The following is a 15,658-nucleotide window of genomic DNA, read 5'->3' as shown; positions in this document are numbered from 1 at the left end:
GTGAAAAAGGAAACCTATAGAATGGGAGAAAATATTTGAAAACCCTATATCTTATTAGGGTTTAATATTAGAATATATATAAAAAACTAGAACACTCAACAACAAAAAGACAAACAGTCCAATTAAAAAATGGGCCAGGGATTTCAACAGACATTTCTCCAAAGAAGAAAGACAAATGGCCAAAAAGCATATGAAAAGATGTTCTTTATTAGACACTAGAGGAATACAAATGAAAACTACAATTCGATCTACCACTTCACAGTTACTGCGATGGCTATTACTTAAAACAAAAATTAAAAAAAAAAAAACAAAGTAAAACAGAAAATAAAGTGTTGGGGAGAAAATGAATAGCAACATTAGAACATTGTTGTGGGAATATAAAATGGTTCAGCTGCTGTGGAAAAGTTTGGCAGTTCTTCTCAAAATTAAACATAGATTAAAGGAGTTGTATAGACCCATGGGTACCACCGATTAACACTACAAATATAAATAAGTTCTTGCATGAACTACTGCAAAGGTATGAATCTTGTACAATGAGCATAAAAGTTTTGGGTATGGGGGAAAACTGCTATTACATGCTATGGGCTGTGTTTAACAGGACAGCATCAGCACCACAGCAACACCAGGGGTAAATAATGGGGAGAGGGACAAGAGTTAAGGGGAGGTTTAGATTTTCTGTTTGGTGAGGGTGTGTTTATTGGTTATCTTTCTCTTGGGAACAATGAAATTATCTGAAACTTGAGAGTGATGATGGACTATTGATTTTGGACCTTATGCTTGATGTCTAATGAATGGAGGTGGCTGAAGGATGCACTGATTGAGGAGTAGACTGGCAAACAATGGTGTATACATATGCACTCGAATGTTGTGCTGCTACAAAAAGGAATGAAGATGTGAGGGATGCAGCATTGTGAAGTAACCTGCAGGAATTTGGTGAGGTAAAATAAGCCAGAAACAAAAGAGCAATTATGGTATGGTCTCATTTAGAAAATATAAGAAAACAGGGCCTAGACTGCAAGCTCTTATAGCAGTCACATTTAGTCCGGAATGGTAATTATTATTTATAGATTTTGAGAGGCTGTTTTATACATATATAACCTGGCATTTAGAGATAAGAATGAAGCCGATCAGGTCAGGATTAAGGTAATTCAGCACACAGGGGTTAAGGAAGACACTGTCTATATTTTAGATCCTCATCTACTTTTTGAGACCAAAGGAAAAAAAGGTTATTTTGTCCAGAACCTAAATTTTCTGTAGCACATAATATAACTCAATCTGTCTGGATAGATCATTTGAACAATTCAAACAAAGGGAGCTCAGAATAGGAATGAGGACTTTTACTCCTGTATAGCTTAATTTAATGCCTGGATAAGTCCCAGAGTATATTAAGCAGATAATCAAAAAGTACTGGCAAAGTCCCCTGAAGGAAGGGAGAAAATATATGGAACTATTAAACTTTACCATTGGGAAAACCCCAATACTTTGTCAAATATTGGGGATACCCAAATCAATAGGCCAAGCCCTTGATCTTGTGGCTTGCTCTTACGAAGCTCATATACGTAGTGGAGAAGCTTAGCCTACCTATAGCTATGCCTAAGAATTACTTCTGGAGGACCTTTTGTGGCTCAGATATGGCCTCTATCTAAGCCAAACTCTGAAAGTGAAATCACTGCCCTCCTCACTACGTGGGACATGACATGCCCCATGTCATGGGATGAAAGTTTTCCTTTAGGCATGGGAGATGACTCCCAGGGATGAGTCTGGCCCTGGCACTGAAGGATCAACAATGCCATCCTGACCAACATGGGGGAAAGAAGGGTAACAAACAAGGCATCAGGGGCTGAGAGAGTTCAAATAAGAGTCAAAAGGCTACTCTCAAGGTCACAATTATGCAAGCTTCAGTTAGACATTGCTACCTAACATTTGTCAAACCCCAACCAAAACCATTCCAGCCAATCCATATACACCTACGGCATTATATAAGATTCTACAAAGATTCCCTAACACTCGGGTAACTTTCCAGAAACCTACAACCTCCAGATAAGTCATGAAATGCAGAGGGGAAAATCTCTCTAGAACATCAACTAATTCCATCCCCCATCCCGTATTATTGACAGCCCCTTCCAACATGATGAAGTTAAAATGGGCAGAGCCCAAACACCACTAAAAAGCAGAAAGCTCAAAGTTGACAGTGGAGTTACACAGAGAAGGTAGGATTTAACAAATGAGTATGATTGCTCACTCATTGTACTTATATTTCTCTTAGTCTTCAGCATCTTGGAGCTGGTAGAGAAACCTAAAATCGTACAATTGTAATCCATACCAAACTCTGGAATCTGTTGTACAACTAATTGTTGCAATGTGCTGTAAAAATTGCTTTTTGTATCTATGCTATTTTTCACAAAAAAAGAAAATTTCTTCTAGCCTCTAGTGTTGTGGAGTAGCTAGAAGGAAAAATCTGAAATAGTGGAATGGTAACCCATAACAAACTTTGGAATCTGTTCCGTAACTACTTGTTAAAGTGTACTTTGAAAATCACTGCTTTTTTCTTTCTTTGTATATATATTTAATAAAAAAGTGTTAAAAAATTAAACAGACATACCACACAAGCCAGCAATTCCACTCAAAAGAATTAAAAATGGGAAGTTGATAGTAATTTGTACACCAATGTTCATTGTAGCATTATTCACCAAAGTCAAAAGTTGGAAGCACCCCAAGTATCCATTAACAGATGAATGGATTAATAAATAGTGATCTACCCATACAGTGGACTATTATTCAATCATAAAAAGAACCAACACGCTGATAACATCTTCAAGGTATCATGTTGAGTGAAATAAGCCAGACACAAAAGGACAAATGTATGATTTCTCGCATATGAAATACTCAGAATAAGAATATTCATAGACACAAAGCAGAATAATGGTTACAAAAGGTGGGGGGGAAATGCGCAGCTGTTGCTTAATGGGGTATGAGTTTGTTTTGGATGAGAATATTCTAGAGGTAGAAAAGCGGTTAAAGTTACACAATATTGTCAATGTACAATAGGGCCACAGAATTGTTCACTTAAAAATGGTTAAAATAATTTTTATGTATATCTTAACAGAATTTTAAAAATAATTGTTTAAAATACTGAAATATCACTCTAGCATAATTTAAATATCAGAGTAGTTTTCATCATTATTTTGTACAAGTAATTTTTCTTGACAAAAAGTTTAGCTTCTTTTCCTCCTTGAAATTACATTTCCATTTCTCTTCTCCACAGAACTGTATTCTAATAAAAAAGTTCATGACTGTAAACCTTTTATTACCCTATCACACTTTTCTACATCAGACATATTAGTAAATATTTTTTTAATTTCAGTTTTCTGTAGACACCTGGTTTGCGTTTAAAATATAAATCTAATTCGTTATTAGTAATTACTGTATTATTCATTAGTTTTTAGTACCCACCTGAGAAAAACATTAATATATTGCAGATTTTGATAAACTATTAAATCTGAAAAGAAAATATTATTGGAAATTATCTTACTGAGATAAATAGAACTTTGTAAAATTAGTTCAAATATCCTTCATGAATGCTAGAGTTATCAATCCTACTACTGCTTTTTATTTTTATATTTATGTTTTCATTTTTATTTTTATTATTTTTATAAATAATGTGGAGGACTTTCCTGCTAAGTTCAATTTAGTTTTAAAGTCTATCAAGATTATATGCAAAAAAATTGCATTGTGGCATCAAATGTTTATAACTATTTGTGTGAACACTCAAGTAGATTCTCCTACAATATTTTTTTGGAAGTATAAAAAAAAAGGAAATGACCTGTCTTTTAAAAGGATTTGATGTCTTGAGTAACTGGACAGCAAATCCTTTTAAAAGACAGTTACTCAAGGCATTCACCCCCTCATTTGGGAAGGGCACCAAAAAGTTTTCCCCAAGACTTAGCAAATAATTAATTACAGATGATACTTGTTCAGAGCTGTATCTTGCTTATTCCAACATATTAATCATCAGATAAGGAAAAGTGAAATATTATTTTCAAAATCTGAGTCATATTTTCATCAAAACTTTGATGTGTGTTAGCTCATTCTATCTGGAAAATGTCCTCTAAATAATTTATTGGCAAAGTCAGACCTCACTGTCAAATGTACCACTGAACTCAGAATTAATTTTTCTAAGAAAAAGCATGACTTCATTGCCAATTCAAATAAATGTGCCAATTCACATTTCCACAAAACCATTTTACTTCTGAGTGCCATAAGAGGTAAAAAGTTGATTCCTATTTCTTTGTAAACCACTTTTACAAGTTTTGGACCAAATAACAATTAAATGGCAACATCTAATGCTCTATGCAAATTGGGATTGAATTTTAGGAGCCCTAGCTCACTTGAGAAAAACAGTGTTCCCGAATTCAAATTAGCCTTAAAACACAGGAAAACATGATGGCTCACCCAGCTGCCCGTGAAGCCCAAAGGCCCACCTGTGGGAACACCAGGCTCTCCTACCTGCCCAGGTACCGCAAGAGACACACCTGTGGAAACACCAGCCTCTGTTCAACTTAAGAGCAAATCCAGTCAAGAGAAACAAATCAAGGATTTGAGAAATCTCTTTAACAGTTGTATTCCTAGGCATGGTTTCTGCTTTTCTTAATCTTGGTGGTATTGCTATTTTCTTTGCCCTAATAGTGCATGTATATTATTAAATCGGAATTTTCAAAATATCTGTGGACTCATCCTATAAGCATATCTTATCTGTCACCATTTGTACCATAACTCAACAAAGACCTGCCAATTTCATGCTCCCTACTAAATTCAGTAGGTTGTGGGTGTGAAGAAGTAATCTAACCGCAGTGATGACCTTGCATCTGCTATCTTCTTATCAGCAGCGTTCAGGGTCATAACCTTTTCTAAAACCAGTGAGCAATGCCTATTACAATCTGATGGTGACTGTACAAAAATGTTACACAATATTTTTAAAAATATTTACCAAGACTTTCAATCTTCATGAAAGAATCAACAATGTTATTTTTAGAGCTGAGAGGCTTCATAAATAAATGGTATCACAATAAAAGTTTCATACTACTGTTTGACAAGTCTCTCTCAGGAAGGTGCATTTTTTGAAGATAGGCCAAACTCTGGCCAAATGCCCTGTCCCCACTGCAGTGCTTTCTTGCAGAGTACCTGGTATAGGGCTGGACGGCTGCAGGAAGTCAGTCAACATGCACATGAGCCCATAGGGATTCTTGCAGTCCAAGTCAGCATATTTGGAGTCACACAGACTGAGCAGAAATCTCAGCTCTGCTATTGCAAAATGAGAACTGTGCAGTAATTTTGAGAATAAAATCATACTATTCATTTAAATCATGTGAGAGTGCTTTGCAGCCAGTAAGAGCTCAAAAATGTCAGTAAAAAAATTACAGCAATATCACCTATAAATACAATAACTATACAAATTATAATCATAGCATATTAAATTATATTCTAAAGTTTCATTAATACCATAATGAGATTATAATGAAACTTTTAACAATGTTCTAGAGTACATTATTTTCTTTAGTGTACTAAACCAATTCCAAAATTAAAGTTTCTGCAGATATAAATAGTAAACTAACCAAAAGAAGAAACTTCTCAGCTTTAAAGTTAAAGAAACTTTAAACTTATCATTTTAAAACCTGAGTATGCTCACTTAAGAAAACTTACTGCACTTCACAAGCTTCATCTCCCCATCATGGCAACATGTTATCTGCTCAACATTAGTGAAGTTTTATAGCAGTGGCTGCTGAAGTACTTCAGATGACAGACGCACGGAGAAAGCACAAATCCCTCTGGCAATTCGTTCATTTCTCAGACACACCCGCCAAAGGATGTTTTGAGCAGTTAACTGACTGCTGTTCCTCCCAGAAGAAAAACGTTAGCAACCTGACATGGGTATCCTTAATGTATAAGGAACAAAATACAGGGGTGCGGATCTTAGAGCTCATTTTTTCAATTAGCTGCTGACCTAGCCATTATCACGTGTGTCAACACGTACATGATGGAGCCAACAGATTGAATATCTGACATGATTAAACCTCATAGGTATATGTTTCAAAGCACTCCACTTCAAATTCATTATAAGAGGCATAATATTGTACCAGGTATGTATTTTAATATTTGAAAAGACTGTTCTGCAAGATAATTGTTCACTTGCCAATACAGTACCCATCCCCACTCCTACCCCTACAACATTCTCTCTTTCAGTGACAAAGGCAGTGAAAATGCATGTCATTCAATATGAAAATCTATCCTCTGTAACTTCCTCTCTAATGTGCTTTAGATCTTTCTGAAGAATGCAGTTGTTCACCATTTAGCTAACCTGCGACTGGAAGCATGCATAATCATAACTAACTACAAAGTACTTATAATCTAATATGTTCATTCCTCAAGGTTACACGTTTTAAAGAAAAAAGTACAAAGCAGAGAACAAATGGAAGACCAGATTCCTTAACCAGTCCAGCCAGAGCTACCAATGAGAAAATAGTCTACCAGAATTCCTTGTGGTTCACACCCTCAGCTAAATGTCTCACGATCTCCTTTAAATTTGCTGTTTTTTGTTTTAGTTTTTTTTTTCTCACAAATTAGAGTCAACATTTTCTTGGAAGAATACACAGAAAGCTTGTGCTTCTAAATGAGGAATTTTTAAAACTTTAGACCCAGCAAAACTAAGGTCCTCAGTAGAACATTTTTCAAGCTGAGAGAATGGACAGTTGCAATGGCCTCTCCTAGTTCACAGGTATTTATATTGCTGTTTTTTTAATAATAAACTCTCATTTTAGTTTTAAGTTTATAGAAAAATTGCCTAGAAATTACAGAGTTTCTATTTTAGCTTCCTTCCTTTCCCCTATTATCAATATCTTGGTTTGGGGTAGTATATGTTACAATTGAACAAATACTGATAAATGGTCACTGACTAAAGCCCATAGTTTCCATTCGGGTTCATTCTGTCATGTTCAGTCCTGTGGGTACTGACAAATGTGAGTACCATTCCTCTACCTTTACATTATCTTCCAGAGTAGTCCCACTGCTCTGAAACTCCCTGTGCACCACCTATTCATCCTCCTCTCCCCCTTAACACCTGGCAACCATTGATCTATTGTCCCTATAAATTTGCCTTTTCTAGAATGTCATATTGGAATCATACAGTGAATTGACTTAATGCATAAGTAACAAAATACAGAGGTGAAGATCTTAGAGATCATTTCCTTAGTTAGCTGCCGACCTACCCATTATTTTGTATGTGTTAACGACGGCATGTACATATTGGAGCCAACAGATTGCTGGTGTTTTTTAATGAAAGAGAGGGTGCCTCTTTTATGTGTCCTATAAACCAATTTATTTCAGGTAGAACAGTTATTAGATGTCTCTAAGCTATAATTTCTGGTCTTTTTTTTAATTTCCTTGAAAAACAAACTATATTTGAAGTAGGTAATACTTGCCTATTCAATCAAATATGAAGAAGTGCAAGAAAAGATCCTAAGGCCATTACCTTATCTCATATCATATATACTGCTTGGGTCTGAATGATTAGCACATTAAATGATTCTGCTAAATAATCTGAGATTGTAAAAATTAAAGACAGTTCTATAACAAGTTGACAGGCAAATATGGTGATATAATTTTAAAGCCAGACACATTTTTTAAAGATCACATCCAGCTCAATAAGTAAATTACATATTGATGTAACATCAAAATAAGGATGATGAATAAAGAGACACACTCTAAAAGAAAAGTTCAAGAGTTGAAAGAATAGAACAGTTTGATTTTTGTTTCTAAGCAGACATATTAATATGATCTTTCAGGTGAAGGTTTCTTTCCGTCACTGAAGGAGACAGTTGTCCTGGCTTCTTTCTGCCCTCATTTAAAGCAGCCTCTTCTCTGGTTGGCATCTGAGAAAGCACTTATTCTTCTGTGTAGAGGCGATACATGAGGGCTACAATCAGTGCCGAGATGGCTGGGATCACCCAGTTGGTCCACCAGCTAGAGAGAAAGTGAACCAACCATGATGTGACATTTGATGTGAGGAACTCAAAATGTTTGTTCTTCCCAATAAAAAATTTCCACGGCATCTTTTCCTCACCACAATAAACATATGTGGCTGAAAAGATAATTCTGAATTGTCAAAAGTAATATAAGACATGCCCTAGCCTAGAATTCTGGCAACTGCTTTACCCTGTTGGCATTGTGAGAAAGCGAATGATCATGCAGGTTTCACTTAAATCTAGGTCTATGAACTTTACACAAAAAGCCCTGAATCACTTTTCCAATCTACACTACCTAGGAATAGCACTTTATCTAAAGGAGCACAAGTTAGCAAAAGTGAATGTTCTTTACATATTTAATTACATACATTATAGGCATTATATGTACATAGACATTAATGAAGAACGAAAAATAGCACTAAACTGAGAGCTGGAAGAGTAAGGCTCTCATTCTAGGTGAGCTCTCAGCATGCTCTATGGCTAAGGGCAGAGTCATGTACCTTTAGCTGTCAACACAGGGACTGAACCAAACACATGATTACCTAAGGCCGCTCCCAGCACCTCAGCTCTAATGTTCATTGTTCTGTTTGAAAACCTCATCTTGACAACCTGGGTTCAGGAGATTTCAAGTGCTAGGGAATGGGATTCCCAAACTACTTACTCTGTGGTCCATATATCTAAATTCACAAATATCCTTAATTTGCACATGGCTTGATCCTAAAGCAAGGAATTCTGATCTAGTATAAACTACAGAATATGGATCAAATAGAGACAAAGCTGGGAAGATAATCAATTCAGATTTCTTGCAAATTATGATTTCTTGCAAAAAGAAATTAAAGTACAGGTTTAGAACCTGAATAGAGCCGGATGATACCTATGTATAAATGTATTTTCTGTCATAAACTTTTTATCTTTAATATTCTTTATGCATCATTACACCTGTTCAAAGAGCAAGTTCAATATAAAGGTTAATATTTCATAACGATTACAAGATTAATTTTCATCTTGGTGGGGTTCAGGGAGGTTCTTTAGTTTCTGTTTAGAAAGAAACCCACATGCCAGTGAAAGTAAGGTGAGGCATGGCCTGAAGAGCAGGAATGTACAGAACACAAACAGACCAGGGCATGTAAATCTGACAGGATGAAATAGCAGAGGCAGCTCGTGTGGGTTTTGAGCTTCGATTTTACACGGTGACCCCTCTCAAAAGGCAGCTATTATATAAGTCAATAGGTTGGAGCTGCCAAAAAGAGTGATATGAGTTTAAACCACAGTCAAGAAACCTAGGACCAGAACAAGTGATTTATGCTACACTTGAATTACTGGGTTCAATTTTATGGTGTTCAACTTATAAAAGGGACAAAGGAAAACTGAACCATGCTTAGGGAAATATAATCTCTACAGTTTAAGAAACAGCACACACCAAACAAGGAAGGAAATGGAATGTTGGCCTGGAGATTAAAGGATTGAGTAAGACATAGGACAGACCATCTGAAGGACTATGGGGAACAAAGGAGATGCAACTGGTCCCGTTTGTTCCTGAGGATGGGGTGGGCGCTCAGGAGCCTGCTGACAGCTTAGGCCTGGGCACCTGCAATGGTGCTGGGCACGTGCCAATCACAGCCTGGGCTGCCACTGAGAGGGATTTGGAGGAAATTAAGCACCATATAGTGCTCAGGTAGGTATGAAGCCCAGAACAATTCTGACTTTATGAGCCTTCCAATAATGCTTTTCAAAGGACAGAACAACATACCTGGAATGAGAATCAAGAGCTGTAATAAGAGTGTCCTGAAACACAAAAGAAAAAGTAAAGGCAGTTAAAAGTCTGAATATTCAGTTGACCAAAACTCTGTTTTAAAAACATTGGAAGGGAAAATGATATCACAAACTTCATTTCATTAAAATGCCTACTTCTACTATTTCTTTCAGAAGAAAAGATTTTTTTAGAGTTTTATTACTGACTTAAGAGCATTACTTTACCTAAATAACTTGAAAGAAAATGTTAAAAATCAACCTACTACATAACATACCCTGTACAGAACAGGCACCTAAATACTTTCAGATAAAAACTAAAAATAGATACTCATTTAAACATACATCCAACACCACCATTATTTTTAGGAAGAACAATTACATCCTTCAAAAGCATAAATGGGATGCTCAATAAAAATGTGATTTATTTCATTCAAGTCTTATATGAAGTAGAAGTATACCTAAAGTATATCAAAAGACATGTCTACCAAAATGAAAAATGAGAATTGTCATTTAAAGTCATAAGCACCTCTCCCACCCTAAACCCCTTTTGCTGAGCCTCCCCTAACTCCTCATGATAATGAGAACTCCCCGCGTGGTTACCACCAGCACACTGCGGACACAGCACGTCAGGGAATAGTATGGCCTGGTTTTGTCACTTATGGCCTGTTTTACCTTCCATCCAGGACTTTTCAGGAGAAACTCCTCTTGACAGTATTGCAAAAGTGAACTAAAAATGACTCTGGAAAAACACACACTTCCCCAAATACCCAAATAACGAAGACCTCAAAAACCTGTTAAGAAGCATTCTTCGGATAATACACACCAGCACAAATATTAGTAATGCCTCCAACTGGGGTGCCCTCACAGTCACTCTCTCTGCTGATAGCCAAAGCACACCATAAGAAAGCATCAGCAAAACAACGTGCTGTTTGCTGTTAAGCGAAGCTACACTCTGAAAAGCATATTCAAGAAATTCCCATGAAAGGACAGGAACCTTTCAGGGAACAGCAAGCAAAGCAGCTTATGAGACCCACCAACCTTGAAACATCGTCTTTAAGATTCCTGACATGGTAGAGGGAGGGAAAAGTCATTCAAAAATGCAACTTCGCATTTATAATCTTTTCATGCAATGTTAAATATTAGAGACTACAAAATCATTCACAACTACTGCAAGATTATTTTCCACATTCTGTACATGCAAATAAAATGAACATAAGGATTACTGGAAATAATCAAAATACACAATGAAAGTTATTAGCTATTAGTAGGAAGACATAATCAGTTCTGAAACTGAAACAGTTAACTAAAATATTGGCATACTAGAAAGTTAAACTTGAAATAGCAAACAGAAGGCAAACATGGAAAATCCACTCACTGTTATATTCTAGCAGGAGCATACACATTTTATCAAATATACTAACAACTCTACGGAAACACAGTGAGGCTGCCCTTCCTCTCCACTGTACTCACCAAAAGCACTAATGCTAGAACACTGCCAGCATATCATAACTACAACTATGGATAGTGATCTTCTGCAGTGTTGAATAAAAAAGAAAAAAAAAAATCACACACATTTTTGATTGCTGATCCTCTGCTAGGCACAATAACCTAAGGAAGCTTGAGGGCTATGGCAAGTTTGAATGACCACACATCACTGTGAATGAAAAGGAAATCGTTAAAGGCCAAAGCTCTGCAGGGTCTAAATCAGGTTTCTATGTGTAATTAAAATATCTGTCTACCACAACCTGTTTGCTCCATGATCGGGGGGGGGGGGGGGGTACATTTTCAATTAGGAAAAGGCTAACAATTAATCAGTACATGATAAATTCCAATAAAAATATATAACACCTATCAAGGCTTTTGCAATCAAAGTCTTCTCTAATAGTTCATCTAACTCAGCCATTCCTTTGTTGGAGAACTTTCTCCCTTAATACTATTGGTGGAGTGAAGTAGTCGAATGATTTGATGTAAATATTAAATCCAGAGCCTCTGAAAGAAGCTTAAGAGACTGGAACTGACAAGCCTGGAATGGGAGGTCAACTGGTTCTGCCTGGTGTAACTCTAACAAGGCACTCAACACATTCAAACTTTACTGTCTTTATTTTTACTGGCAGATATACTGATTTCACAGGGCTAACGCAAGAACCACATAAATTATGTAGCAAGGCTTTGAAAACCACAGCAAATAAAAGGTATTACTATTGCTAATATCCTCCATGTAAGTAAATTTGATAAACACTTTAGTTAAAAATGCGTAATTTGTGTATCTACAAATATAATTAGCTTGACAAATTAACACCATGCTTTCCTTTGGACAGTTTCCAATGAATAACTTTTGGTGCACCTGATTTCAGAATTCAACTACATATTTTAAGCAAGCAACATTTCAAAAATCAAGACTATAGGATACATTTATCAGCCAGGAGATTGATGGATGGTTATACAGACACAGACACACACAACAAAATAAATATTTAAGGACACATCTTTCTTTTGGTAAACTAAGAGATAAAGACAATTCCAGAAAAGTGCTAATTTACTTTCTTTAATTTTATTTGAGGCTTCTAAGAAAAACAGCAAGTTCATGCCCCTTAAGTTCTCTAATTTAAGAAAGTCACAATAGAGAACAAACAGAAATTTTTAAATAAAATACTTAAAAGTTGGTCAATCTGTAACATCTCCGGAGAGAATAAAAATAATTTACTATTATTAGAATTAGTAGATGCTGAAAACTGCAATGAGAAGTTCAGATGATCAAATATCAAATGCTGATGATAAAATGAAACAAACCAAAGGCATTCAACACAGAGAGAGGGCTCATGAATCATAAAGTTGTCAGAAAAGCTTTCCTTGATAGAAGGCTTTAGCTTGTGCCCTCACTCTGTTTCCAAAATATTCTATGTATTAAAATGATGACTTTAAAATAGAAAAATGAATACAGAGAACAGTCTATAGTAATGGGCAATTAGTACAACATATGGTATGGCTTATACCACACGTGTTCTGAAAGTCAATAAGAAGGGAATGAACTTGGACCTCAAAATTAAAGTGATTTTGGTAACAGACACACTTATCACCCTAGCCCTAATCTCTCTTTTAAATGATGCCTTCTGCTTGTAGCCTTTCTGGTTTGGGCTACGATCTGACTGCAGTGGATCTAAGGTTAGATGAGTCACATATTATTGTTTTACTATAGTTAAATGATTTACACCAAGGTTTATACTGAACAAATGACAGAAAAAAAAAAAGTATTTTCCATGACAGACTTCAGGGAAAAAACAAAAATTGCATTTATCACAGAATTTCAACTGTCTCAAAAAAGGTTATAAAGTCACATGAACTGCAACAAGGCTCCTAAGAGGCAACTGAAATGCTGAAGTCCCTCTTTTATCTTCTGGCAGTACCACTATCATCAACATTGAACTTAAGCTTTTCTGAACAGGGAAAGGAGAGAACATAAATGAAAATGCTCTTCACTAGACAGTATCACACAAGATTCCTCTTACACTATTTGGGGTGCTGAAGTACTGAAGTAAACATTGCTTGAATTATGGGATTAACTGCTTTGATTCTGTTATAGATTAAAGATAATATCTTGTCAGCAACAGGTAGTAAAAGGCATTTAGCAGTTCTTAAAACCTCAGCTGTACAAGCTCAGTGAGGTCTTGCTGTTGCACTCTATTTAAACCAAGAGCATAAACCCAAATGGAAAAATTCCTTTCTTTCTGTTACTTGTTTTAAGCAAAACTTTCCTCCATAGTCTTCTGCTAAATACAAGCCAGGACCTAATTAGCCTACACAGACTCTTCAGGCACACTGCCTAACCACTGCACGGCTTTCCTCACCAATTCTTACTATGGATTTATCGTCAAATACAAGTCACGCGATCAGTCAGCTCAGAGAGTACTAGAATTACTTAAAATTAGAATTACTAGAGTTATTTTCCTTTTCTAAGGACAAACATAACATAAAGTTATTTAATTTAATTAACATTAAATTTATCCAACAAATATTTATTGATCACATGATTTGTCCCAGAGTCATAAAGATAAAGACATGGGTAGTATCCTCAAAGAAGAAAGTAGTTAAGACTGCTACTCAATCAGATTTTAAGTTTTCCTGAAAATAAGGATTGTATTAGATCTTTCATACCGAAAGCACAAAGTTAGTTATAAAAAAAGTAGTGATCAAAAATATTTATTGATAATTATGACAAAAAAAGTATTTTAAGAATTGAACGTGATAACACACAAGGTTATCCTAATAAAATAGACTGACTGGCCCATACAAGTATTGATTTTGTCATACCAACAGGTTACATGCTCATTTTACCAAGAACAAACTTGAGCCAGATAACTGATATAAAAGTAAATAAAGGTATCTATACTGAGATATTTGAGAGGTCACACTTACCGAAGGTTTCGTTATCTTTGATCGGTCATCCTGTAAGGCACATTAAAGAATCAGAAAACATCCTTAAAAGTGGTACTTAGTGTTACTGAGGTTTTTCTTTTTAAATACTATTCAGTAATTACCATTTCAGGTTCATCTTTCTAAATTGCTAAACACAAAGTTTGATCTGACTTGATTGCAAAAACAGCAAATTAGGTACCAAGAGGTATTTTCTATTTAGAATTCTAAATTTTAGAATACCATCCATCAATATCCTATTTATATGATGATACATATACACTTATTAGGCTTGGACTATGATCCTGAATTCCAAGCGGCAGCTGAAGACCTAATGATTCTTTCCTTTCCTCTCATATGCCTTTTGTTACATGTGCACAGATATCCTTATTTTTGTGATATTCTCAGTAAATTCCTGCAATCTCTCCTAGTAGGGTCACAAACTACTTTTAACCTTTTAGTTCATTCAGTCATTACAAGAAGCACCAATTACACACGATGACACTTTTCATATGGGTTTTGTTTTTTAATAGCTCTGTTTGCTCACTTGGAATAATGCTATGTGCCTATAATGTTTTTCCTTGTTAGAGTGCTTCTCCTTCCATTCAGCATCTTAGCCACCCACTGGTTGGGTACTTGTCACATACTATGAGCAAGAACAGCAGGAAGGAGGAGACTAGCTCTGAGAAACAGCCCAAGTGCTTCGGAGGGGTGAAGAAAATGACTCAATGCACAAACATGGGGTAGCTTGGGACTCTGGGTGCTCAGAGAACTTGGCTACTTCTTACCAAGGGTTTTCAGCAATCATATTCCTCTTACTGAGGTTGACAGACTAGTCAAGTTTTCGGCAGTCATTTCAAACTGCCACAGAAGGGATAAGGTCATATTATCACCTGTAACTATATAAAAGCTGAATTAGGCTGGTGTTTCCAAAAGTCAGTCCATGGATCGGAACCAAAGTTAATATTCTCAAAGGTTGAGGATAAAGTGAGAGAAATAAGGACAAAGTGCTCGTTTTTTAAACTTTTATATCAATTCTAGGATTAAAATATCTTCAAACTTATGAAAGTAGAAGGTGCTTTCTTAATAAGAATATTTTGGTTAAAAAAAACAACTATTCTAGGGCAACACTCTCCATTATCTCTGGCACAATCGCATCCCCTCTCTTCATCTGCCACACCCCCCAGGTTAAAAATTTCCTGCTCAGTAAAATCTCTAAGTCAGAAGCACTCTCTTTAGGCTGGCCTTGGAGTTAGCGATTCTGATTTTAGATGCTAGTTAAAATGGAGCCAGTGAAATAGAAGGAAGTTTTTGGTGAATTTATTTATGACAAAAATGGTGTTTCAAATTAAAGAGTTGTTTTTGCTTTTCGTATATATGCTTTTTTACTTTTTTGGGGGAGGGTGGATGGTCTGGAAATCCAACCCAGGCCTCCTGCAGGGAAGGCGAGCATTCTACCACTGAACTACCTATGCACT

At 35.9% G+C, this 15,658-nt stretch overlaps 1 protein-coding gene across 2 annotated transcripts in view; it reads right to left on the bottom strand.

Annotated features, from left to right (window-relative positions):
- Positions 1-6,126: 6,126 nt before the first annotated feature.
- The window catches only part of CYB5A (cytochrome b5 type A), a 43,053-nt gene continuing 33,521 nt past the window's right edge, over positions 6,127-15,658 (bottom strand). Inside the window, exons 3-5 of one of the 2 annotated variants that reach the window (XM_077135238.1) lie at positions 14,184-14,213; positions 9,769-9,803; positions 6,127-8,016 (exon numbers count right to left, since the gene is read on the bottom strand). In XM_077135238.1, the coding sequence (XP_076991353.1) occupies positions 7,938-8,016; positions 9,769-9,803; positions 14,184-14,213 (144 nt within the window). In that variant the 3' untranslated portion in view covers positions 6,127-7,937. The remainder of the gene's footprint in view (positions 8,017-9,768; positions 9,804-14,183; positions 14,214-15,658) is intronic. The other variant, XM_077135239.1, reaches the window with a different exon arrangement.

Source organism: Tamandua tetradactyla, chromosome 18 (assembly GCF_023851605.1).
Source record: "Tamandua tetradactyla isolate mTamTet1 chromosome 18, mTamTet1.pri, whole genome shotgun sequence".
Classification (NCBI taxonomy): domain Eukaryota; kingdom Metazoa; phylum Chordata; class Mammalia; order Pilosa; family Myrmecophagidae; genus Tamandua; species Tamandua tetradactyla.
Note: the sequence above shows the minus strand (reverse complement) of the source record. Positions and strands in the feature narration are given on the sequence as shown.